We start from the raw sequence: 27,665 nt of genomic DNA, 5'->3' as shown, positions 1-27,665 counted from the left end.
CATTATTGAGAGTGAGCTCTTTCCCCGAGGTCACCAGCAGCTTAATCTTTCATTGTCCTTCAACCTTAGCAGTAGAAGAGTTCCCCATATAGAGTTATTCTTCATTATCTATTGCTTCATCGGTAGTGACCATCTTCTTTTTTGAGCAAACATGATGAGTAACTCCTGTATCCACCCACCATTCTCTATTGTTGCTCTCAAGGTTGATTTTAGAAACCACAGTTATCAGCTTATCTTCCTCGGTAATGTGCACCTCAGTGGTCTTTTTCTTGGAGTTATATTGTGCTTTGTGGCTACGACAATCTTTAGCTTGGTGTTCTAGCTTGCCACATATGTAGCACTTTCCAGTGAACCTCTTATAGTTTCCTTGGCTGGGACCTTCTCCATAGTGTTTTCTCTTCTTATTTTTCTATCCAGCTTCCACTACATTCGCCTTTGACACCACTGAAGAATTCTCAGCTTTCTTTTCAGATGTGCGGTTATCTTCTTCAATCCTAAGCCTGACAATCAGGTCTTCGAGCCCGCGCTTAAGCTTCAAGTAGTTTTTGAAATCTTTCCAAGTAGGTGGCAGCTTTTCAATGATTGAAGTTACTTGAAAAGATTCACTCAAAGTCATATTGTCAGCATATATCTCATGTAGGATCAGCTGGAGCTCCTGCACTTGGCTCATGACTGTCTTGGAATCTATCATTTTGAAGTCTAGAAATCGTCCGACATGAACTTCTTCAAGCCAGCATCCTCTATTTTATACTTTTTGTCTAGTGACTCCCATAACTTTTTAGCAATATTCATTGGACTGTACACATTATATAACGTGTTGTCCAATCCATTGAGGATGTAGTTCTTACATAGGAAGTCTCCATGCTTCCATGCATTAATAGCTCCTAACTTGGTAATGTTAGTCTCACCCTCTTCTAGGGCTGGAGCAGTCTCAGTTAGGAACTTGCTTAGATTTAGAGTTGTAAGGTAGAACATAATTTTTTGTTGCTACCTTTTAAAATCCGCACAATTAAATATTTCGGGTTTCTCCCCATAACTGACGGGAACATTAGGCATAGTAGTACTTGTACTTGCCATTCGTCTGTTATTTATTAAATATACAGACCACGAGTCAATTTACAGTAATAAAATAACAACAATAATATTTAAATAATTAAACTTTAGTATAAAAAAATCTGTCTTAAGATTGTAGTCCAAAATATGTGGTCTATATACCATATAGTATATTATTATTTATTTAAATATTATATAAAAATATAACGTATATACATATAATTTCTTATAATATATAGTTTAATATAATAATAAAATAAAAACTATAAAATAAAAGAACCTGATTAAAAATCGAGACTAGAATTTGATTTTATATCCTTAAGACAGATTCGCCCCGTTATGGTGCTAACGGACTCAGTGATGTCTATCTCCCAGGATATAATGACTTGTCTTCCTTCGGTAGTAGCACTGCAAACCGAAGAAATAGGCGAATCAGTTCGGTGTAGTAGTCTCTCTCTGAACTAGACTCGAACTCGGACTTGAACTCACAGAGTAAGACTCGAACCCACAGACTAAGGCTCGAACTCACAAGAAGAGAGAAAGAAGAAGAGAATTCAGAAATGAGAAGAAGTATTCTGAATTGGTGTGATTTACAAATGATCCAAAGGTAGGTATTTATAGGTAGCAAGGTGCCTTTTCGGGTGGGTGCAACCATGGGTTATAATGGTTCAGAAAAAAGGTGCAACACTTTGGGAAAAAACTAAAAGGTGATTTAATTTAAATTCAAAAATCTAATTTTAATTTAAATTTAAATATCAACCATCCATTTATAAAACCCATTTAAATAAGCTCAGCACAAAAACAGACCCAATCTAAAATTTCATTTAGTAAAAAAAATAACCGGACTTTGCAATTAGGCCCAAGCATAAATTCCAAACTTAGCTTATTTAAACTTCAATTGGTTTCAACATTTTTTTTTTTATGTAGGACAAGCACTTTCCATATTTTGCATACCCATTTAGGCTTATCAAAATACCACACTTTGGAGCTAATTTCTCATTCATCCGGAAACGGATTTAAGAAAATAAATATACTACGTCATCTCTTTGCGGAGAGAAACGCGTTTGTCTATAGATTCGTAAAAAATTCTTAGCGGAATCTACTCCAAATTTCATCCAAAGTTTTTGTTTTGTATACTCCGTTTCCAACAATATACTAGAGGGGAAGGGAAAAGTGCAAGGTTCGAATCGAACACAAGAGTTCCCGAACATGGAAAACAACCTAATCGCTCAAACAATATAGCACTTACAATGTCACTGACTTATTAAGAAAAGTTCTTTTCCGAGATTCAATTCAATTCAGTTAATAAAGTAGTTTTACATTTAGGCTTTGTTTGTTTCGATGCCAAATATTCTTTTTGAAAAATATTTTTCTTTTTCAGGTAAAATATTCTTTTATTTTTACTTTGTCGGTGTTTGATAAAGGTTTATGTTAAGGTTGAGTAGAGTTTATTAGGCGGGACATGTAAAATAACTTGTCGAAAATTAATGGCTAAGTTATTTTTGTCAAATTTTAATATATATATTTTTTTCATAAATATTTTACGACAATCAAATACTTAAAAAAAAATATATTTTTCACCAGCAAAAAAAATATATATATATACACATACCTTCCCAACAAGATAATAAGTCTCTGTTTATTTAGATGTAAAATATTTGGTAATGGATGGATCCTAACCCGTTCCAATCCTTCATAACAGACGGGACAAGAGTGGTCCAACTTCTACTCCTACTAAAATTTCAATGGTCCAAATTAGTCCTGAAGAAGAAATGTCAACAAAGACAAGATTGGCACAAATTTGGATTCAAGTCGATTTTATCCTACTCATTGATGTGCACACACACATGCACATATATGTATATATATATATACACACACATAGTTGTCGTAATGTCTCTTATTCGTGTTCTATTCAAAAAAATGTGGAACAAGTTGATCCATTTTTTTGTCACACCGTCACACATGAATATATACATTAAATTGATCAAAATAACTAAGACCCGTTTGACCGTTTGACATGCGATACATTTTTAAAGCGTTATATTTTTTTTTATCAATATTAAAATAATTATTTTATTAACCCAAATTTAAATATCGTAATTGATCCAAATTTAAAAATAATATCATAATACAAGTCAAACGGTAAGAGTTCCCTTATTATTTTTATTAAAAATTATTTTCTTACATAAATATAGAGGATATAGGTGGTTGCATGACTAATCGTAGGCAGTAGTTGCGGACTAACTCTATGGTTTTAAATATGCCGTCCAAACTAAAGAAATTGATTCCAACCAAAACAGAGCTTATCTTGTATCACAACGTGTTTGTCCAATTATGAGTTAACACGTGGCACTCAAGGAGGCTAACATGTTGAGATGCTAGTTGACGATAAATAAGACGTGAAAAAGACTATGAACCAATTTTGCAGGCCTTTATGTACGAAATGTCTGTATATAATAATGTATATAGAAACTTAGGATAAATCTAGAAAATAAGTTTACTTGTAATTTAAATCCAATTTCAATGGAATATTATTTTTTCCCACTAATTAATTGATAATATTTTGTTATTAAAGAATAACAAACTAAGTTATTTGTTTAAATAGTTCAATTGAGTCAGGCGCAGACTTATCATAGGATCAGTGGAGATATATTTTTTATATTTTTATTTTATATCTCAAATTTTTTTTTTTTTGAGTTTATGAAGGAATCTCCACTAAAATTATAATTTGCTCCCACTAGATTATTTTTTTTTGCATTTTATACTTCAATTTTTTTTAGAATTTTTGAAGATGCCCCACTAATTTTACAATTCGGCCCTCATTGATTTTTTTATTTTTATTTTTTATTTTTAAATTTATGAAGAAAATTCAATTGAAATTATATAAATGGACCTACTATATAAATTTGTCCCCACAAATAAAAAGACTGCCCTCCTTCAAAATTTTCTGGATCCGTCACTGCATTGAATAATAACAAAAATATTATCAATTAATTAGCACTAACATATATAATATTCTAGTACCTTTTTGAAAGAAATTAAATAATTTCTTTTTTCTTTTTTGCTAATATTATTTTGACGCTTCTGTTAGACCAGACACCAGCATTGAAAGGGATGAGTAGGTGCAAACAACTAAACAAAACGTGTGGAAAAGACAGATTATGTTGGAGGTCAAGTAAAGATCCTTAGGGCGTATTTGGTGAAATGAAAATATCAATTTATTATGTTGAGAGAGAGAGGTTGTTTGAGCACTTTGCATGCTCTCTCCTAATTAAATAGAGGGGGTTGGTGAGTGGATGATCAATAAGACTACACCAAACACCTAAATATATATAATATATATAATAATATAACAAATGTTTATGTACATTATAGATATAACCCCAATTCAACAGATGATCAAGTCCTAATGACTCTTCTCCCACTTCCAAGATTCTTAAACGCTTGTTGGGTAGCTAGCTTTGATTATCCTCTTTGTGTATATATATATATATATATTGAAAATTCAGTTTATTATTAAGTTGTTAAAGCAAATATATTGACATCAAGTTTATCCCAATGAACTACTATTAGGAAAGTGCATTGTCATCCAAGGCTGCATCAAATTAATTAGTGACAACTCTTCTCATTCATGGTACATAGGTTCAAAAAATTTAAGAAATAATTAAAAAAAAAAAGATAAAAAAGAGAGAGAAATAGAGAAATTAAGAAAATACGATTCGTCGTGCATACCAAAACACAGACACATATGTATACAGAGAGAAAAGTCAAATTCTCTCCCTCATTTTTTTTTCTTTGAAGTGTTAGTTTTGTAAATTTACTTTAATGATATTTAATGGTAATAAAAAGCAACAATAAATTTTTTTAAAATAATGAAAAGAAAAGATAATTAATTAGGGAATAATTGCTATCGAAGTATTAGATCCTTAATGCTAAAAGTGAGGATATTGCTTTTTACTCATAGTAATTGAATATGTATATAAATTTACTTACCCAAAAAATAATAAATAAATAAATGTATCAAAACTTCACCAAACACCTCCATGAAGGTAATGGTTACTCACCTTAGAGTGGGATTTATCCAATTAAGTCGTTGAAAACAGTTGATACATTAAATATTTTTTTTATTGATACATTAAATATATATATATTTTTAAAAATATTTGATTAGGCCATGTTTGTCCTCTTTGAATAAACCAACCACTACTAAACAAATTCATATATATACTTGCATACAAATATTATATATATATATATATATATATATATATATGAGTAGTGATATTCACATCGAACACTTGTAGTGAATTGACTAACTGAATAATTTTTAATTGGTTATTTATACCGACTAACTGAATAATTTTTAATTGGTTATTTATACCAAATATAACTAAGTGGAGAGCTCTACTTCCTTATTTGTTGCATGCCCAATTAAAAAAAGTATGTTTAACAATTCACTGCAATTATTCAGTATAAGAATTACTTTTATATATATATATATGAAAATGCATAAAACACTTTTTTATACTATATGGATAATACATTATATATATTCATGAATTTATTGTTTGGCTTACCTACCATATATATATATATATATGTATGAAAATGCATGAAACACTTTTTTCTACTATATGGATAACAGATTATATATATTCATGAGTTTATTGTTTGGCTTACCTACCCCCCTTGTAAAAGAGAAGTGGTGGTTGGTGGTGAGCACGACTTGAGCAAACTTAACTAACCCTGCTCATTTGTTTCTGGTTATTATATACTACAAAAAGAAGCCATTTCAACGACACCATTTGCTCAGTCAAATCATGAACCTTCTTGTTTTAGATTGCTTAGGCAAGTTTTTAACAATCATTGCAAGAAAGTGATTATTTTATCCCGACTCATCTCATGAATACATACTTAATTCGTGATCATTTATTGGGAAATCTAAAAATTAGACCGTTAATTAGTAATTCACAAGACACCGCACATACATAACTATTATCAGAACTTCCTTATAACAATTGTCATGAATTTTTTATATTTAACTATCATATTGAGATAGTTTTTTTTTTTATATCGGTTAATAGTCAAATGAATTTGTTAAAAAAAAAAAAAATTAAATCAAATTAAATCAAATGATGAAATTATTATCATGAGTTTGTAGTATATAAAATTTAATTTTGGATCGGATTTGTCAATTCAATCTGAACCACAAGAAAAAGTGTAAAAAAAAAACATTTCTTCTCTACGTCTCTATAGCAGATGCAATTGCATGCCAATACCGCTCTCTTAAGCAAGTTGTGTCGGTACTTTTTTGGTTAAGGTCTCTCTTCCTTCTGTTTTTTGTGTGGTTTATGCTGTAATCATTTGCTGATTTGTTTATGTGATGTTGCTTAGTAGTTTAGTGTTTGTTTATAATGGTTTTATGGTCTGTTGTTTATATCTATATGTATCTCTATAATCAGGATAGGTATCACAACTTCAATTCACACATGGATGTATGGATTTGCTAGAATCCTTTAACAAGATTATGCCTTTTCCAAATCTTTCAAAATGGAATCTATGCCAAACATATAAGTTATGGTTTCTGTACTTCCACACAATACAAATATCTAAATTTGATATTTGTAGATACTTTTTGAGGCCTATAGCCATACAAATAGTCAAAATTTTGTATCCATTTGTCATATTTCTTTGCCCATTTATCTCCTTATTGAAATGGGTTGGTATTTATTTATTTATTTTAATTAATTTATTTTATTTTTTCAGACGGGTTTGAAAGGTAAAAAGACATTACTTTTTATATGATTTGTGACTATAAAATCTCAACCAATCATAACTTAAGAAACATGCGTTTGTGTTATTAAAATTTCTATCTCCAAGTCTCCAGTCGCTTTCTTCCACTTGCCTTGCAAGTATCGACTGGTCGAATTCAGATATCTGAAAAAAGTTTATGTATATATAATATATAAATATGCAGAAATAACAGTGTATTAATGTTCCGCACAAGATATATTATTTATTTATTTATTTTTATCCACACAAGATACATTATTGACTGACGGAAATATCTTGGATTTGGCAATAAATACAAGATCGTGATTGGTCTACTTGGAATGTATAATTTGCTATATATAGTGTAAAAAAAAAAAAAAAAAAACGATGTGAATTTGCTATTTACAGAACGCTCATCCAAAGTGGGGTCCACGGAAGAGAGAAGGTGAAAAATAATTGGCCAAGTAAGATTGCACATAGACCATGCAAAAAGAATGGAGATGGCTTAGTAATTGGTTGATTAATGAAAGAAAGAGATGGTTAAAGTGCAAAGACATGGTAAAAGTCTAAAAGACAATAAATTACCACTCAACTGAAAAGAAAAGTATCAAATATGCAAAAAAAAAAAAAAAAAAAAAAATCAAAATCAAAATCAAAATTAAAAAAAAAAAAAAAGGAAAAAGGAAAAAGGAGAAGATAATAGGATATGTGTAGAACAGTAAAAATGAAAATGCCTTGACAAAACCATTTATAAACTAAATTTCAAGAACAATAATCATATGTATTAAAATAAAGAAATTTGCCATAAAGAAATAAGACCAATATAAGAAAATTAATTCTAGGCCTGTGAATATGAGAGATATGTAATCCAAAATTTGAGATTGCAGCAAAAAAAATTATCTTTTATAAAATATGTTTAATCATGAAAAGTTTTTACAGTCAATTTTATTTCATACCCTTTCATATGCCTAAAGATCTTTTGAGTCCATCTATTGGTTATGATAAATTTCTTTTCTTTGATGTTTGGAAAGTTAGTTCTTCAATCTATGCAACACTTGCCATCTATATTGGTATGTATGACAAAGACATGTGAAAATATATTGTTCTAGGTTTAAATGTTGGGATCATAACAAATTATTATAGAGAGGGTATTAAGGAATTTTTTATTTATTTTTGTATAGTTTTATGTTGTAGTATTTCAATTTTTATATACTTTTGACTTTGACGGCGTTAGAAAACAAAGCTATTCGATACTAATTAGTTTCTAGAAGTGTTCACATGCTTTTTGAATATTGATACTACTCAGTGCTTGTTACGGCAGTAGTCTATAGTACACACTGTTCAAAGAATTATTTTTAGGGATTTTAAAAAATTTAGAATCAAACCAAATCATTTGATCAAAGAAAATGAATCAAATCAAACCGTGAAATATTAATTTAGTTTGATTTGATTCCACAATTCCCCTCTATATATATATTTTTCCTATTCATATTTCAAAATCTAAATGCACAATAATAAATCAAGTTAATTAATACATTCAGAACTACTAATACATTCATTTCTAGAAAATAAATTAATATATTTAAAATTACTAATATATTCAGAATTTCTAATTCATTCTTCTTTGTCACTTTTAGAACTGAAGTGCTTAATACATTTAGAATTAATAATTCAACAACAAACACTACAATTAAGAAAACCAATAATATTCTGCCTAGATTATATATATATATATATAACTTAAATGTTCGTTGGTTCGGTTTGGACTTAAAGAAATTCAAACCGTAAGCAAACTATATTTTTACGATTCCATAAATTTAAAATCGTGACTGAACCAAATCGTTAATAAATTAACCAAACTATCCGTTCTGATTCAATTTGAATTTTGAATTTATGGAATTTTTGTGTATCCCACGATACTAATTTGTTATCATTTGATGAAGTATATTAACTTTTATTATTTGTAGGTGTACCGCGTATCTACCTATATGTTGACATCAAATGGATATGATCACTAAATAATAAGTAGTGGATAATTAGTGTCACCGTCCTCAAATTTGAAAAGCAAAGAAATCTTAATTTGTACCTGCCAACTAAATATATCATTACTCCAAATTAAATCCAATGCAACAAAGCTTGTCACATGTCCAATCAACGTAGTATTGCTGCAATGGTGGGGGTAAAATGAGGTGAGAAAGTCCAAATATGGGTAAAGTCTAAAAAATCTTGTCTTTATATAAGAAATTTGCAAAAAAATACTTTCATGCATATAAATTCTTGTATTTTTTAAATTTGGAGCAAATTGTCCTTTAATAGTCAATTTTGAACAATTTTTATAAAAAATCAAAATGCCCTTAAGAAAATCTTAGATATTTCTTTTTATAATAATAATTTCAAAGACGAAATTAGTATGACTGATTTCTAACGGGACGGAGTTGGATTTAGCCAAACTCGTCTGAACTCCGTCCCGTTGTCATCTCTAATTACCCAAGGCCAACTCCGCCGTAAGACAATCTAAAGTCCCAATGGGTGAAGATGCCTCATACCATTCATCTCATTATATCAATAATAGATTTATTTAATTTATTAATTTTGCTTTGTTTATTATATTAATTAACAAATAAATACAATTACTTTTTCATTGATCAATATAAGTTGATAATTAAGGTGGCAGCTTAAGGTCTCATGGGACAAGAGGTCCCATAAAAGTTAACTCCATTATATTAATTATATATTTCTTTTTATGTATGCATCATGCTTTGTTTGTTGTATTAACTACCAAATAAATATAGATACTCTCTATTAATAGTTAATACAACCTTTTGGATTTTTTTTTTTTTTTTTTTTATTTAAATTTTAAATTCTCTTGCATATTCTTTAAGTTATATGTCTTTTGAATTTTGTAATTTATTAACTTTCTTGCACATTAATTATCAACACAATTAAATCACAGTCTATTAAATTTAAAACGAAAATATTATTTTTTATAATTCTTTGACCTTATTGCAAGTTTAGCCGGAAAGAATATTATCAGCACAATTATTAATATTTTATTAATATGAAAAAACCCAATTTAATTATTTCACTTTCGAACTACAACAGCATCAAGCGGTCTCCATATTATTGATAGAAAGTATACAACCTTCCAATAGTAGAGGTCGCACACAATTTTCTCAAGAATATCTATATATATATATATATTTTTCCTAAGATTATAATGTACTAGCTAATTGATAGTTGTTAAATTAATTTCCGAAAAAAATAAAAGTTGTTAAATTAACATAAACATTATAAGAGTTTCTATAATAAAACTCGAATTGATTTCCACCTTAACTTAAATAGATTAATTCATAATTAAATTATATGTCGATTCTAGGTTTACCTAGTTGAATTTAATAATTTTTTAATTTTTCGTTCTGAATATTGGTGTTTGCTGAAGGGCATTTGAGTAATTTAGACAGTCCCTGTACGGACCTGGCTGGAAACATGGATGATGACGTTGTGCTTCCGTTATTCACCAACCTCCATATTTTGATTTTTTGACCAGTAAAAACCCGCGTTTTTGGACCCACATCTGCACACACTTACACACACCACAACAACCACACCGCCACGTGTCATTATCTCATCCGTCAAATCATCTACAATCCAACGGCCACCGTCACATTTCAACTAACACATTGCCCTTCCCACCTACACTCGATGACAATAACTCTCTACTTAAACCACCAGAAATCAATCCAAAGCCTCAGAAAATTTCAGCTCAAACGCCTGTAATTTTCTACCTCTTTCTCTCTCCTCCACTCTCTCTCTCTCATCCTATATATACACAGATACATACACTATATATTCTAGCACTAAGCTTCAAAAACATATCATAGCCCACATATATTTCTTAGCCGTTTGAGACATTAATTTTTGTCATTCTTTATTTTCTTGCATTTTCTATAATGGAACTTTGTAATAATGGTCATGCCTCGGTCAAGACCTCGTGTGTCCATGACCCATTGGGTTGGGTTGCGGCCGCGGAGGGGCTACAGGGAAGCCACCTGGATGAGGTGAAGCGCATGGTGGCCGAGTATCGGAAGCCGGTGGTCTTGCTAGGCGGGGAGACCTTGACCATATCACAGGTGGCCGCGATAGCCACCCGTGACACGGAGGTGAAGGTGGAGCTGTCGGAGACTGCCAGGGCCGGCGTGAAGGCCAGCAGTGACTGGGTGATGGATAGCATGAAGAATGGGATTGATAGTTATGGTGTTACCACTGGTTTTGGTGCAACTTCACATAGGAGGACCAAAGAGGGTGCAGCACTGCAGAGGGAGCTTATTAGGTAAATTAATAATTTTATTTATTTATTTATTATTTTTTATTTTTGAAAATTCAAGTAAACACATACTCACAGTATTATTTTCGGGTGACAAGATTAATTATACCATTAAAATTAATTAAGCTTGAGAGATTTGATTTTATAAAAATAGATGGAGGTTAATATATATGTATGTGTGTATTGTCACTAGTGTGTACATATATATATATATATATTATCTTTTGTCTCAAAAATAATGTTATGTTTCGAGAATTGTGTCAGTTTAATCTAATTTATCAAAGTCACGATTTTTTTAAAGTGACACTTCTTGTGAAAGGAGGAGGTATATGTATAGCTCAAGCGGGTGTCTCACTGTCTTGTTTTTTATTACTGTACTATGTTGTTTGATAATCATTGACATCCCAGCTTTTTACACTTTTCATCCAATTGGTTTTCAGAAAATAAAATGACATAATTATTTCAAGAAAATATTCATGCCGTTCACTTTTAAGGTGTAATTTTGTAATTTTCTTTATTGAAAATAAAGTGACATGCAAGTAAATAATAATAAAAAAAGGAATAATACATCTGTAAAATTATTATTGCTGAGTAATTAGAATTTTTTTGGACAATAAGAATTAAAATTCACAGAGGTATCAATTGCACGTGTTTAAGCCCAGTCACGTGTCCAGTTATGGATCCTTAGATCCAACAAATCTCTGCTTAATTGTTTTTTTTTACTGACACAAAGTTCAGGTGATGTCCAGACTCCAGATTAATAATACCAAAACAGTAAAAAAATAAAAATAAAAAAATAATACCAAAAATATGAAACTGTAACAATAAGATAATAAACAAATTTTAAATAAAGCTTGAATAATCAAGTAACTTTTTTTTCCCCCGAATTAATAATCAAGCAATTACTATTTATTTAAGACTAGTGATTGAATTTTAATGAGATAAAAAAAGAGAGAATGTGATACTTTACTAACTCCTTGTGCTAATCATGATTATTAAAATGCTTAAGCTTTCTTGGTAATAGAAATGATAAAAAAAAAAAATAATAATAATTGGAAATTGCCTCTTATTTCTTAATTTTCTATAATTTAATTGTATTCCTAATTAGAAATTTTGTCTCCTAGCATAGCATCACCTGTAAGGCACGTGCCCACTTGTACAATGAAAAAACTGAATTTATTTGTGGACCCCATCACTTTGTCTTTTTTCTAATTTCTATCACTATTATGATAAATGATAGCCGCTGTTTTTGGCAAAAAAAGTTAATGTATCCAGCTTATGGCCGAAGATGCCCAACCATTTTTTTTCGGTCCACATACCCAGGATTCTCTGAGAGTGAAATCCAAATTGAAATGACGACATTTAACACCCCCCATAAATTCAATAAGAGGTTGGATGTCAAATTATGGAGTGTTCTCGTGAGGCCCGACACTACTATCGTGGATACACGCAGGCCAAAAATAAAAAATAATATTCTCATTGAATTATATCAACTTTGTTCTTGTCCAAAGTAATGTTGCTAACCATTTTAATGAAATTTTGGTGACACCAGATTCTTGAATGCCGGGATATTCGGTAACAGGACGGAATCTTCCCATATCCTACCTCACTCTGCAACTAGGGCCTCAATGCTGGTGAGGATCAACACCCTCCTTCAAGGATATTCAGGGATTAGGTTTGAGATCTTGGAAGCCATAACCAAGTTGCTTAACCACAACATCACACCATGCTTGCCCCTCCGTGGCACGATCAGTGCCTCGGGTGATCTGGTCCCACTGTCCTACATTGCTGGGCTTCTATTGGGCCGGCCCAATTCAAAAGCCGTTGGGCCCAATGGAGAGTCACTCAATGCTGCCGAGGCGTTTGGGCTTGCGGGAATCAAAACTGGATTCTTTGACTTGCAGCCCAAAGAAGGGCTTGCGCTAGTCAATGGCACTGCTGTTGGTTCTGGGTTGGCTTCCATGGTCCTCTTTGAGACTAACATCCTCGCGGTCTTGTCGGAGGTTCTATCGGCTCTCTTTGCCGAAGTAATGCAAGGAAAGCCCGAATTTACGGACCATTTGACCCACAAGTTGAAGCACCACCCTGGCCAAATTGAGGCTGCAGCCATAATGGAACACATTTTAGATGGAAGCTCCTATGTCAAAGAAGCTCAAAAGGTACATGAAATGGACCCTCTCCAAAAGCCTAAACAAGACCGGTACGCCCTCCGAACATCGCCCCAATGGCTCGGCCCACAGATCGAGGTGATCCGAGCATCCACCAAATCCATCGAACGAGAGATAAATTCAGTGAATGACAACCCTTTGATCGACGTTTCGAGGAACAAGGCCCTACATGGAGGCAATTTCCAAGGCACCCCAATTGGTGTCTCAATGGACAACACTCGTCTGGCCATTGCATCAATAGGGAAACTCATGTTTGCCCAATTTTCCGAGCTAGTAAATGACTATTACAACAATGGTCTCCCCTCAAACCTCTCCGGTGGTCGTAATCCGAGCTTGGATTACGGGTTCAAAGGTGCTGAAATTGCAATGGCCTCTTACTGTTCCGAACTCCAATTTCTTGCTAATCCGGTAACCAACCATGTCCAAAGTGCTGAGCAGCATAACCAAGATGTGAACTCATTGGGATTGATCTCTTCAAGGAAAACAGCTGAAGCTGTTGACATATTGAAGCTCATGTCTTCCACTTACTTGGTTGCTCTCTGCCAAGCCATTGACTTGAGGCACTTGGAGGAGAACTTGAAAAACACAGTGAAAAACACAGTTAGCCAAGTGGCGAAGAGGGTTCTAACCATGGGCTGCAATGGTGAGCTTCACCCCTCTAGGTTCTGCGAGAAGGACTTGCTCAAAGTGGTGGACAGAGAACACTGTTTTGCCTACATTGATGACCCCTGCAGTGGCACTTACCCATTGATGCAGAAGCTGAGGCAAGTCCTGGTCGAGCACGCGTTGATCAATGGCGACGGAGAGAAGAACTCTAGCACTTCAGTGTTCCAAAAGATTGGAGCTTTTGAGGACGAAGTAAAAGCCCTTTTGCCTAAAGAAGTCGAAAGTGCAAGACGTGACGTCGAAAGTGGCAGGCCAAGCATTCCGAACAGGATCAAGGAATGCAGGTCATACCCATTGTACAAGTTTGTGAGGGAGGCATTGGGGAGTAGTCTCCTAACCGGTGAGAAAATCCGGTCACCGGGAGAGGAGTTCGACAAGGTGTTCTCGGCCATGTGTGCAGGGGAGTTGATTGATCCAATGCTGGAGTGTTTGAAGGAATGGAATGGAGCTCCTCTACCTATATGTTAGAATATATAATAACCATATATACTCTGCGAACTTTACCATTATTGTTTCTTTTTTTCTTTTTCTTTATTTGTAATTTTTTGCTCTGTTATTTGCAGTGTATGTACCTGAAATTTGATTTCAAAGTGTTTATGATATTTGTATACTTCTCTTTCTATGATCTTTATGATATTTTTATGGGTAAAGTGCAATAAACCCCCTCCAACTATACCTTAACTACAAATAACCCCCCTCAACTACAAATAACCCCCCTCAACTATGGTCTTGGTGTAGTCTTAGGACAGAGAAGGTTATTCCGGTCATCTCTTTTCACCGGAAATTAGAAAAGTCCATTTTACCCCTCATCAAACCACAAACGCAGCTAATAAAATAGAGATAGAGAGAGAGAAATGTATAGAGAGAGAAAGAAGAGACCAAAGAGAGAACTCAAGAAACGACGTCCATGGCGGAAGAAAAAGAACCACAAAGAGGTAACATCTATGAGAAACCATCATCATTTTCTATAGAACCTCCTCAAATCCATACTCCCTTGGTACGAATCAGCCTCTACAATCACATCATCTTATTCTTCTGGGTTGCCGGCATTTTACGCCTCTGTTCTGTCGGAGGTTAATTCTCTGGGCCTCCCACTGATACAGAGAATTAAACTTCTTTCTCTCTACTACTCTGCAATCCTTCATTTTGAAGAACAATTCTCAGTCCATGGTCCCAAATCAGAAACCCTAACCATCAATTAAAGAGGGTTTTTGAAAATACGCCGGAGCAATTCGTCCTCATGATCGTATTGAGCAAGAAAAGGTACACCGACGGCAGCACCGAAGGAGGAGAGGCATCGGTCTTGTTCAGTTGGGTATGGTGGTTCATTCATCTCTTACTGGGTGCCCAATCTCACCACAACTCATTCTCTTAATGAGAACTAACGAAGTGGGTGTTCCCCTTGTGCCCATCATTCCCACCACAATCCTCTCAAAACCCAACTCTGAAATTGACAAATCGGTTCCTATATTCACCCGAGCCTAACATTTTTGTTCTGTTTTCTTATAACAAAATCGTTTTCTGTGTGTGAGGGGGGAGAAGCAAATTATCTGAAACCCATTTTTTGATTCCTTCTAATTTCACATTCCATTATCATTCAGAAAAGGGAAAAAAAAAATGTTGGCATGAAGTATGTGTGAATGAGATAGAGTGATGGAGATTTTTTTTTTTTTTTTTTTTTTCTGCTCTGCCCATGTGATGGAGATTGGGTTAAATGTAACGGGTGGGCGCTTACCCATTTACCCAAAAACTCGAACTATTTGGTAGTGCTGCATACCCACCCATTTATACCCATGTCACTTCCAGTTTCCCCTTGTAACATTCTCTCCCACCCGACCTCGCAATGCCCACATTGCGGTCGGGCCACCCTACCTACTCGGGGTGGCTTACCCGGACGCCTTCTAAGCCGGGTGCTTGGCGTGACACCGGATCAAGGATTGGGTCTGACTCTGATATCAAGTGTAACGGGTGGGCGCTTGCCCATTTACCTAAAAGCTCGAACTATTAGGTAGTGCTGCATACCTACCCATTTATACCCATGTCACTTCCTATCCGGATCCGATGTGGGACAAGTTTCCCCTTGTAACAATAAGTTATAAGTGTTTGGATTGATGGTAACAAAATGGGTATTGTTGTCTTTTCATATTCATAAAGGCACTATGGTCATATACATTCAAAATGTGTGTCAAACCAACAATTCATAGGGTAAAGGCACCGGAATGGGTAAGTTGCAACCAAACAAGTAAGTGTAGGGGGGTTTTATGCTACTTTAGAAATTCAGGGAAGTTTTTTGCCTATTAGGGTATAAGTGAGGGGGATTTATTACACTCTACCCCTTTTTTATTTTAATTTGTGGGACAAAAGTTCCACAAATTAGTAATATATGTGTAAGAAATGCCTTTTTCACTCATCAACTTTGAAAAGTATTCTATGGAGATCAGGTCCGGCTGGAATGTGTGATCTAAATTTGAAAGGAAATAAATGACAAATTGTTTAAGGGACACAGAAGATTTGTTATTCCAAATACTAGAATTGACTGGTCAAGTCACTTGGTACTTTGCATTTAGTCTCTTGAGTTCATTTATGTCATTGTTGAGTATATGTCAAACCACCTATGAAGCACGATAGGAACAGGTGCACAACAAAACAATTTTTTTAAAAATAGGACACCGACACAATAGGATATTTATATATAATTCACAATATCATAAATTTAACCTTTCCAAAAAAAATACTGTAATAAAAAAAAAATCTTCAATTAATTAAGAACAAAGCAAAGTTATCAACAACTTTACAGTTTACATTTTATACACATCCACAAATAATTGTTTTGATTTCTCTGTGTTTTTGTTGCTACAGTCTAAAAGTTTATTTAATTCTAGTATTAAGATGAATGAATCAAATAAAAAAATAAATATAATGGATTCATAAAATTTAATAAAAGTAAAAATTCAGAATCTCAAAAAAAAGAGTCAAAAGAGTTAAATTTTATTATTATTATTATTATTTTTTTATAATTCTACCAAAACAATTTATCATTTCATGAGTCATTGCATATTTTCTATTCTGATAGCATTTTTTCTTTCAAAAATCTTGAACAATTTTTATTTTTTATTAGTTCATTAAATTTCTTTTGCTTACCCACCCCCACCAATACATTAATTTAATGGTGGAACATATTGCATAAGTTAGTAGAGTCCCACTAATCATTCCTACCAAAAGAGAAAAATCATGATTAGCCACATAACCAAGCAAGAGTGGGGGGTTGGTGAGGCACCGACAGATTACTGACACAGACGATTATATCGCGCGCATATACAAATATAATAACTATATATACACATACACATAAGCACAAATCATATTGGGAGAGCTCAGATCTAAATTTTTGAACAAGCTCTCAAAGATTGTTTCTCTCTCTAACAGAACACACACACTCTCTATCTGAATAATGGAGTACGAAGGAATACTCTTGGGGATGGGAAACCCCCTGTTGGACATTTCAGCAGTTGTGGACGAAAATTTCCTCAACAAGTACGTTTCATCTCCCAATTAATCTCTTTCTACTTATATATATATGCACGTATATGTGTATATATATATATATTCTCACAGTTTCACACACATATGTGTATATATGTTCATTTGATTCGTGATCGCGGTTTATATAATTGTTTTTTTTGTTAGTTCTTTGTACTATATAATCCCATTACTCGTATTCTATTTGGTTGCAAATGGCATGCTGATTTGGATATGTGCGCTTTCATTGTTTGATTACATTCTTTTGGTGGCAAAAACAGATCTGCAGCTAATATGATCCTCTCTTTTTTCTTTATTTTTTCAGAATTTGTTGTTGTTGTTTACAAAAATGTTTGTTTGTTTATCCATTTATTTGCCTTTTGTTTTTTGGGAACACGAATGATGAATATTGAATACTAAAATTAGCACATTTCCAAAATGATAAGTAATACATTTGGTTGAGCTTACAAAAAATTGTAATCTATGATGTTGTGGCCTGAATTTGGTTCCGGGTCACAATGCACAACCCGTTGATTGAGCTTTGTGTGACCCTTTTTTGCTTGTAGGTCGTGGACCTTATTTAGTATTTTCTTGTAATCCGATATAGGGTTTGGAGTGGGAATTATTGAGAGACATTGAAAGTGGCAGAAAAAAGAGTGAGAGCGAGAGCCAGGGTTTGGGGGCTAAAACTTGTAATCTCCAGATTTTTGCATAATGAATTCTTTGTCAGATCTTCACCCTGGACGTAGGCTTTGCCAAACACGCTAAATCTTTGTGTTCTTTGTGTGTGGTGTGTTTACTTTCTGTCATGTTTCTTTGTTGTTTCTTGGGTTCGTTGTGTTTGTTGTAACATAATCTTTTGGTATTCAAGCAAAATAGCTACCCATTTTTGGTTAAAACCAAATAAAAAATTCAGGACATGAAATAAGAAATGATTACCTTTATATAAAAGAAATACAGGACATGAAATCAGAAATGAAGCAGCTTCAAATAACTGTATTTTTGTGTTTAAGATTGTATGGAATTTTCAATAGTCATGTATTTTATGTAGACATTATGGGTGGGTTTACATGAACAGAACCTGTATGTATATGTAAACATAATTTGATAACTTCTTCCTTCTCCACCATTTTAATAAAGCCCTCCAACTCCAATATCATACTTTATTTTTTAATGTGATCTGTATGTTTAATAAATTTTATATGAACCTTCAATTTTGTTGTTGGTTACAATTATAGTTTATTCTATAATAGAAGAAAATCATAGAATAATGTTTAAAGTTTGTCAGCCACTTGTTAACAAGTGTCAATCTATTGTCCAAGTCTTATTGATTTTATTTTTCCATTATGCATATGTTCATGATATATCTAGTATGTGTTCTTCTGACATATATTATGGTTCGAGAAGTCCTTGCTTCCTACCGCAGCTGGGGATGCTTTTATATATTTGGTTTAACAAAGAACAAAATGTTGAAAATAACAATATGAATTACTTCTTGGTGTTATTTCTGTAAAGATTACTTCTTCGAAAATATATTTTTCAGGAATTACAAATTCCAGTAGTTGCTGACAAATCAAATGCACCCAAATACTAAAATCTTTTATCATTTATGTTGTATTTTTTATCCTGAAACAACAAAAATTCACCTCAGTCAAGCGCAGTACTTGTATTTTTCAGTCACAGTTGAATTGAGCTTTTTGTTATTTTTCCTTTTTCTATGTTTATTTATTTTAATGAGAAAATGTGTTGAAATGAAAAATGTGGACATATTTCAGAAGCTTTATTAGGATGGAGCTAATCCGAGGAGGTAATCCCCCCTTAACTCCTACACCAGCCAACCAAACAAAAAGAAAAAAATGCATGTTGGCAATACACTATAGCAATATCCTATAGCAAAAAGTTGCTGGGAAATATTTGTCATCAGTAGCTTCCACTCCTTACCTCAGTTGTAGTCTGAAATTCTGATTAACAGTCAAATCCTGAGCTAGAGTAGTGTGTTTAACACCCTCGAGACCTGCAAATATTCCTCTGATGTCTCTACCAATTACAAGCAAAAAGATGTTTTTGTCCTTGTAATCATTTAAAAATATACTTCTATTACATTGACGTCAAGTATCATATACCTTAAGAACCATTTTGTAAAATAATTTACCTTGAAGGACACAATACTATTTGATCCATGTACCAGGATGTTAAGCTACATTGCAGTAAGCATAATTCATTTTCCATAAATACTTGGTAAGATCACAGAAAAGATGATGATTGTGAGATCAACGTGCCTTCAACAGAACACATAAACAGCTCTAGTGAGAATACCCTTTCTTTAGCTACCTATCTTAAGTTGAAAGGAATTTTTCTGTTGGCAAGTTATACTACGAAAGAACAGCATGGAATAGCCTTTGATACCCTGAGTAATTCTCCCCATGGAATTGTAGGAATTTTGTTACAAAGATGACACCAGGCACTACCAACTGAAAAGGTTTCAGAAGCTGAAGGGATCCTCAAATGCCTTCCATTATATCTATATGAGAAAAGGATGAACAGGGGATTTCTATTAACTCACTCAGTTCTATTGAGTTCAGCAGGTGGCTAGTTCCAGCAATTATCACGAATAACATTGCTCACCCTGGAATAGTCACTCAATTCTAGCATCATACACTATCCTCTTACCATATCGATGAATCAGAGGACCATAGGAATTCCCATTGTCAAACTAAAGCAAATTGACATCCAAATTATGTTAATAAGTAGGCAAGGTTTATCTTGTTAAGCATGACCACGAACAGTGATTTAGAATTTGAATTTCTCAACTAGGATTTTGATCCATTTCTTATAGCTTCAATTAACTCAAATTGAAGATTTCTTCATAGCAATCACTCGTACATGACACGATTGGTTGATTCCATTCCTTTAGCCCACAAATTACCACCCTCTATCCTCTTCAAAAGGTTGCACACTGAAAGAAATGCTTTGGTCATCTTCTTTAGACCCACTTTTGTCAACATAAACTCTCAAAATATGCCTTCAATCTTCAATAATCTTCATTGTTAAAATAAAGACATAATTTGAATATATTTGGACACTAAACAAGACTGCTTTAATTAGTTGCATCCTAACTGCAAAAGATAATCTATTAGTTCATTCATATTTTGACAGTGATATGATCAATTAGCACAGTACAGTTCTCCTTATCAAGCTTAATCTTAACCAAAGAGACCCACAAATACCCAAGGCAACCTGAATTTAACTACAAATTGCATTTTGGTATTCTCATCAACCTCAGTTAAGTATAGGCTTTTGTGTACTGAGTCTCTTGTAACGAAAGAACATAAATTTAATTTGCTCTTCTTCATTTTCTCTGCAACCAAAAGCATAAATACTTTTATTTGTTTTTGTACCTATTGGAATTAACAACTGTGGATCTGTTTTCAAGCAGAGATACTTTGGTTTATTATTGATCTGCTTTCTACAAATATGTATTTATGTATGTATATGCATACACGTGCATGTACATGTCCAAATCTTTTCCTTTCAAAACTCTTTTCATACAGTAAATATTGTTTGAGGTGTTAGGTTATTAATCATATCTATTATATATACACACACACTATCTCTATCTGCCGAAGAAGCATAGATTTATTTTGCTGATAAGCCCCTCACAGTCCTAACATAATTGGAACTGCCTAACCATTGTATTTGTTATTTCAACTTTATTCATCATTACCTGTGCTTTTGTTGACTTCGTATGTGTTCTGTCAGCCTTTTGGCTCTTGGTTAGTAAAGAGCCTATTTGGATGCACTTTGTTAGCAAAAAAGAATTTACAAACTCAATGGAATGTATTTTATTAACAATTTTTTTTTTTTAATTAAAGAAGTATAGCCCATAGAATAAGAAGCACAAAATATACAGCAAAGAAGATTTGTAAAGCAGGAAACCTGAATGTGTGAAAGCTGTATATTGTGTTCTGATGATGCATGCGGCTTTTAGTATGTCATTGCTTTTTTATTCAGCTTTTATCTATTCCCAGGCTGTCTTTGTTATATAAAAAGAGCTGGGTTTTTGTTGTTTACTTTATTTATTTATTTATTGATATTTGATGAGAAATTACATCCTTTTCCTTGCTGCCTTGCACTATTCAATCTTTGTCCTTGTCATTAAAAAAATTGTTAGTTGACCACTTGACCTTCATTGTCAAGCTTGAATGCAAATATGCAATTACCCGAAGTTCAATTACAACTTAAAGATTGTGTACTACCCTTGTTTGTTATTTAATGATGTCAAATATGTTAGTCTCTTTACTATTTTTGTACTGTATAAGCTATCAACCTTCTTATGTATTTTATTTTATTTTCTGTGGTTGAATTTCATTACTCTCAGACCTAAATTTGGTTGGTAACAGATATGACATCAAGTTGAATAATGCTATTCTTGCAGAGGACAAACACCTCCCCATGTAAGCTTTTATTTTTACCCTTCGCATTTAATGATCTTTTATATTCCTTCATTGGTTTATAAGATTCTCTTGACTTAATTATTAGATGATAGAATCACCTCATCTCTTCAATGGAGAACTGACATTATTGAATTAAATGCAGTCTCTTTGCGAACTTCACTCGAGATGTATTATGATCCTTAAGATCTTGGTCCACAGTTTTTTGTTGCTACTAGCTGAATTTCTTTTATGTTGTATCAATTTATAATGGGTGTCTTTTTTCAGGTATGATGAATTGGCTGCCAATTCCAATGTGGAGTATATTGCTGGAGGTAACATTAAAATATCTCCAATTGGATCTTTGATGATGATTCTGTACCAGTTTGCTGCATAATGTTGTTGTTCTTTGATATCTCAATAGCCACATGCTAGCTGATGAGTTTCATCTTGTTTTGGTATCTGTAGGTGCTACTCAAAATTCAATCAGAGTTGCCCAGGTATGTTTCCAATATACAGTACACACTTGGGGCTTTAGCTATAATCTTAATACCAAAAACATTAGTATTATCTTCCTTGTGTGCACTACAGTGGATGCTGCAATTTCCTGGAGCAACTAGTTATATCGGTTGCATTGGAAAGGACAAGTTTGGGGAGGAGATGAAGAAGAACTCAAAACTTGCTGGTGTTAATGTAAGTTTCTTTTTTGTAATGCTCCTTGTCATTTTCCCAATTTTCTTGCTTACTGCAGCTGATTAGCTGTTTTGGAAGTTCTAATGGCGATATATATATATATGCAGGTTCACTATTATGAGGATGAGACTGCACCAACAGGTACCTGCGCTGTTTGTGTTGTAGGCGGTGAGAGGTCAGTTCCACATCATGTCTGTCTGGAAACTTTTGCGTTCTCAAATAGTCTGGTTGCTAACCCATAAGGCCACAAATCGCTTCATGGTTCATAAAAACTGTCATCTCTGTTTTAGAACATTGTTGGTGGTTACCATTTGAATGGTGTTTAACATTTTGACAGAGAATTTCTTTTTTGTTTTTTTGTTTTTGCTCTCTGTTTTTTGTAAGAACTTATAGGATTCTTTTCATGCCACTGTTTATTGCTGTTTACATGTTTCTAATTTGAAAGATTGCCCTAAAATAAAAAGATGGTCTCTAAACTGGGTAGTCTTCACCGATGAGATGTTGATTACAAGATTTATAAGATTTGCTCATCGATCTATCCAGCTGTTTGATAATCACAAAATTTTCACCAAAATGTTTGGCATCAAAAGATTAGATGTAGTTGAAATGCTCACGAGTTTCATCTTAGTTGTCCATCATGGGCCATTCCCATTCTAGAATGCGGCTTCTCACCATATTATGCATGGTATTAGATATTTTGGTACATAATCCAGTTATTTTTCCTTTACAAATATACATAACAAATTGTCTATCCACCTTTTATAAGGGCATGAAACAGTTCGAGAATTATCATTCTTCCTTGATATGCTTACGCCCAGTACAAATCTATTTTGCTCATCTTTTTCCAGTTTATTTTGTAATCGGTGTGGTATCTATACTTTATACCCATAACTGGCTGCTGCAAGTTCTTGAAAAAGTTAAATTGGCTGTTGTGTGCTATTTAGTTTATTTTTTTCTTTGGAAATTGTGTGCTATTTAGTTTCTCTTGTTCATTTTCTTAAATTTTTTCTAGTGTTCAGACTTTAGCAGACAATCTAACAAGAGCTTGCAACAATGTTCCCTTTTGTGCACATTCAGTTTTAGGTTGTCCATTATATTTCCTGTTAACGTTAACATGTCAACGTCAACATTTCCTATAAAAAAGGATTGTCCAGTATTTCTCCATTTTATCCATCCTTCAATTTGTATTTTTTACCCTGTTTGACTGGCGTCATTGGTCCATATTCTGCTTCCAAGTTTCTGACACAAGAATCTCACCTTAAATGTCAATATGTTATAGTAGGACAAGAAGAGAAAAACCAGCTGCATGTTATTATTGTCAATTTCTTCAACTGATTATGTAATTTATCAAAGTTTGGTGGTCTTAAAGATTTGCAATGAATGTTTATGCAGGTCACTCATAGCCAACCTGTCAGCTGCAAATTGCTACAAATCAGAACATTTGAAGAGGCCAGAAAATTGGGCACTTGGTAGAGTATCTTCCCTTTCTTTTTACGGTGCCCGGTCTTTGTTCAGTTTTTGCCTATATCTTCAAAAAAAACTTCCTATCTCATATAAAAACCTATTTGTATAGTTGAAAAGGCAAAATATTTCTACATTGCTGGGTTTTTCCTCACCGTGTCTCCGGAGTCCATACAGTTGGTAGCTGAACATGCTGCTGCAAAGAACAAGGTAATGCTGATGTGATTTAATTCTTTCCATTCATGCTGCGTTTTGATGTGTAGGAATGGAATGGAATGGCCATTCCACCTTTTGATTCTTTTTTATTGGTTAAAGCTAGAATGCCCATCCCCTTGGAATGACCATTCCAACAAAAAGCTGCAATGATCATTCCTCTTCTCAACTAAAAGAATGCCAATTCCATTCCCGCATAGAATTAAATCAAAATAACCCATGACTAAAAACCCTTGCTTTATTTATGTAACTTGCCTCTGGACACCCAACCACCAGCGGCAGTCACGATGTCTATTCTGTCTCCACAGTTCATCTACTACTAGTACTACTACTACTACTATTACTACTACTCTCTCTCTCTCTGTGCTGAGGTCAAAACCCCTGACTCGGGGTTGGCTACTCAAGTCATAATCAATATTACAACTCAACCCTTGATTGGTGAAATAAATTTCTTTGACAGTCCTATGAAGTCTGGGTTTCTTTCTACACGCGGATGTGTATATACACATATATATCATGGCTAATTGGCAATGTATGTGTATATTTACATATATGTATATACATGGCAGTGTACATATATATATATATATATAAAGAGACGTTTAATTATATATATTTTGATTTCCTAACATTGATTTATTCCAATTCTTTTTTAAAAAAGAATGTGTCATTCTGTTAATTTAATTGATTTATTACAAACAAGAGTAATTTATTTATTTTGATTAAACGAAGAAGAGTATTTTGGAAAAATCAATTTAAAACTTATTCCATTATAACTTTAAAACCGGTCTAGTTAAACACTGAAATGGGAATTATCGTTCCATTTCTGCATCATTATCTATCTGCAACTAAAAAGTGATTGGGCTATTCCATCCCTGACCATAATTATTTCATTACTATTTGCATTCCATTCATGCGTACCATAAGTAGCCTCATTTCTTTATTGTAGTTTCAGAAACCAATCAGCTTCTGCTTTCTTATATCTGCAGGTCTTCATGATGAACCTTTCTGCTCCATTCATCTGTGAATTCTTCAAGGATGTGCAGGAGAAAGTTCTACCGTAAGTGTTATCTCTTTCCTTTTCTCTTCCTTTCTCCATACTCCTGTAAAAAAAGGTCCAATATTGATATTCTTTCTGGATGCAGCTATATGGACTTCGTTTTTGGGAATGAAACAGAAGCTAGAACCTTCTCGAAGGTTCATGGCTGGGAGGTAAGAATCACTTTGGTGTTGGTCAAAATGCAGCACCCCTGTTAGTCTATCCTCTCCCTTATTAGTCCCCTAAAGAAAAATGGGTCAAGAAAGAGAGAGGAGACTAAAGTACAAAAAACGAATACCTGATTGGTTGGGCTTTCTTAATGGACAGACTGATAATGTTGAGGAGATTGCCATTAAGATTTCACAGTGGCCCAAAGCTTCAGGAGCACACAAGAGGATTACTGTGATTACTCAAGGTGCAGATCCTGTTGTAGTTGCTGAGGATGGGAAGGTGAAAGTATTCCCTGTGATCTTGTTACCAAAAGAGAAGCTAGTTGATACCAATGGAGCAGGTATGTGCTCTCTTCTAAGTTATAATATTTTTCTTTATTTGAGAAGTTGCTTGGAACTAAAATTAATGGATGATGAATTATTTGTTAGTTGGTGGCCATTGGATGAACAGCGATTAGTAGTTTGTGTCTATTTTAGATTACTTAATTTGTTTAAGTCTGTGAATCTAACGTGACAGTTGAGTCAGGAGATTTTAATTATCTTCATATTTTAGGAATTAAATTGGTTCCTCCTTCCAGCACAAACGCGCGCACACAAAAAACAAAATTGATAACACCTTCCTGAACTTGGAGGTGTACTGGTTCAATGGTTAATTTAAACGGAAGTGTTCTTGGGTATTTAATATGATAAGGTTAGGTAGAGAGACCAATCCAATATGGGCATGTTAAAGTGCCTATTGTTGGATTTTATTTAAATATTTTGAAAAAAGAAAAAAAGAAAAACAATGAATTCGTACATCTTTTGTCTTTGTTTTGTTATAAATGCATTTTCTCTTGCAACTCTAGGAGGATTTTGTTTCTTGCCTCATAGGATCCACAATTAAATAATCTTTTAAATTGATGAATTATTCAAGATATAGTAAACAAAAAGGTCTGGTGATGATCTATCTAAGTTGCCTCTTACTATTTAATGAAATAACCATAGAATAGACAAAGTAGTGGGATCTCCATTGGGTCGTCTTGATAAGTTAATCTTTTTTCAGTTATAATTATCTTAATTTTGTCCCAACGAAATGTTGAAAGACTCTTTATTTTACTTCTATGTTAGGGGATGCATTTGTTGGGGGATTTTTGTCTCAGTTGGTAAAAGAGAAGCCCATTGAAGAATGCGTGCGAGCTGGCTGCTACGCATCAAATGTGATTATCCAGAGGTCAGGCTGCACGTACCCGGAGAAGCCTAATTTCAGTTAGGCTTATTCTTCCCCAGCTCTATGCCTTATCCCTCAGCTCATAAATGGCAGAGTTATTTTTCCTTGCTGGTTCCGATAATGATTAATATTCCCTGCATTTTTACCTTTTTTTCGAGTTTTGAGAGGCATGATCTATTTTGAGAAAGGCAAAGATTGTTGAATTAGTTTTTGGAGATATGTCCATGGTGGAACAATGTTGTATCAACTGGTGTATGGCAAAAAAGGAAGAAAAGAGGAAAAACAAGTTTGATAGAATCTTTCTATACTCTCTTTTATTAGTCAAAGAAGGCATGATTTTTATGAATTAATTGGAAATGATCGAGTGGTTGCCCTATTTTTGTAGTCTTGCAAGCATCTCTTTGAATGGACATGTCATGTCTTCTACAAATAGACATGTTCTTTAAAAGGGGATCCTTGGAACATCTTCTTGAATACTCATGTCAAATGGAGACACCTATTTTTATGCGATTGTTGGATCACATTTTTGCTTTATGGACATCTAGCAATTACTCTGCTCTCTCTCTCTCTGCATGACTCTCCAGAGTGTCGGTAAAATTGTGAACTTACAAATGGTCAAGCCTTAAATCAAAAGATGTATGATTTGAGAATTTTTTTTTTTTTTTTTTTTTTTTTTTTTGCGTTGCACAGTGAAATAGGCACATCAAATCATTTATTACTGTGCGTGCAACATACGCGCTTGTGCATGTATTATACTAACGGTTCGAATGTGCTTGTTGCACAGTGCAATGGGCGCAAAAAAAAAAAAATTTCTCATATGATTTCTCCCCAATTCAGAAAGGGGGGAGGGGGGGTATTTATTGAAACGTCCCGGTCCTGGGGTGGGGGTTGAGACAAGTTTGTTTTTCTTTTTTTTTTTTCTTTTTTTTTTTTAACTTCAAAAACTC

The 27,665-nt window shown here is 33.5% G+C and overlaps 2 protein-coding genes across 2 annotated transcripts; both read left to right on the top strand.

Moving 5' to 3' along the window:
• Positions 1 to 10,565: 10,565 nt before the first annotated feature.
• On the top strand, positions 10,566 to 14,606 carry LOC132311923 (phenylalanine ammonia-lyase). Its single transcript, XM_059810078.1, has 2 exons — positions 10,566 to 11,158; positions 12,705 to 14,606. Exons 1-2 carry the CDS (start codon positions 10,779 to 10,781, stop codon positions 14,452 to 14,454), a joined length of 2,130 nt encoding a protein of 709 aa, XP_059666061.1. The 5' UTR covers positions 10,566 to 10,778; the 3' UTR covers positions 14,455 to 14,606.
• A 2,584-nt stretch (positions 14,607 to 17,190) lies between these two features.
• LOC132311922 (adenosine kinase 2) lies at positions 17,191 to 27,094 on the top strand. Its single transcript, XM_059810076.1, has 12 exons — positions 17,191 to 17,520; positions 21,906 to 21,959; positions 22,224 to 22,270; positions 22,404 to 22,435; positions 22,527 to 22,628; positions 22,736 to 22,803; positions 24,021 to 24,097; positions 24,202 to 24,299; positions 25,292 to 25,362; positions 25,448 to 25,514; positions 25,669 to 25,852; positions 26,619 to 27,094. Exons 1-12 carry the CDS (start codon positions 17,438 to 17,440, stop codon positions 26,759 to 26,761), a joined length of 1,026 nt encoding a protein of 341 aa, XP_059666059.1. The 5' UTR covers positions 17,191 to 17,437; the 3' UTR covers positions 26,762 to 27,094.
• Positions 27,095 to 27,665: the final 571 nt, after the last annotated feature.

This window comes from Cornus florida, unplaced genomic scaffold, assembly GCF_030987335.1.
Source record: "Cornus florida cultivar Cherokee Brave unplaced genomic scaffold, ASM3098733v1 CherokeeBrave_3.0.0_Hap2_Chr06, whole genome shotgun sequence".
In the NCBI taxonomy this organism is placed as follows: domain Eukaryota; kingdom Viridiplantae; phylum Streptophyta; class Magnoliopsida; order Cornales; family Cornaceae; genus Cornus; species Cornus florida.
This window is presented reverse-complemented; position numbering and strand designations above follow the sequence as displayed.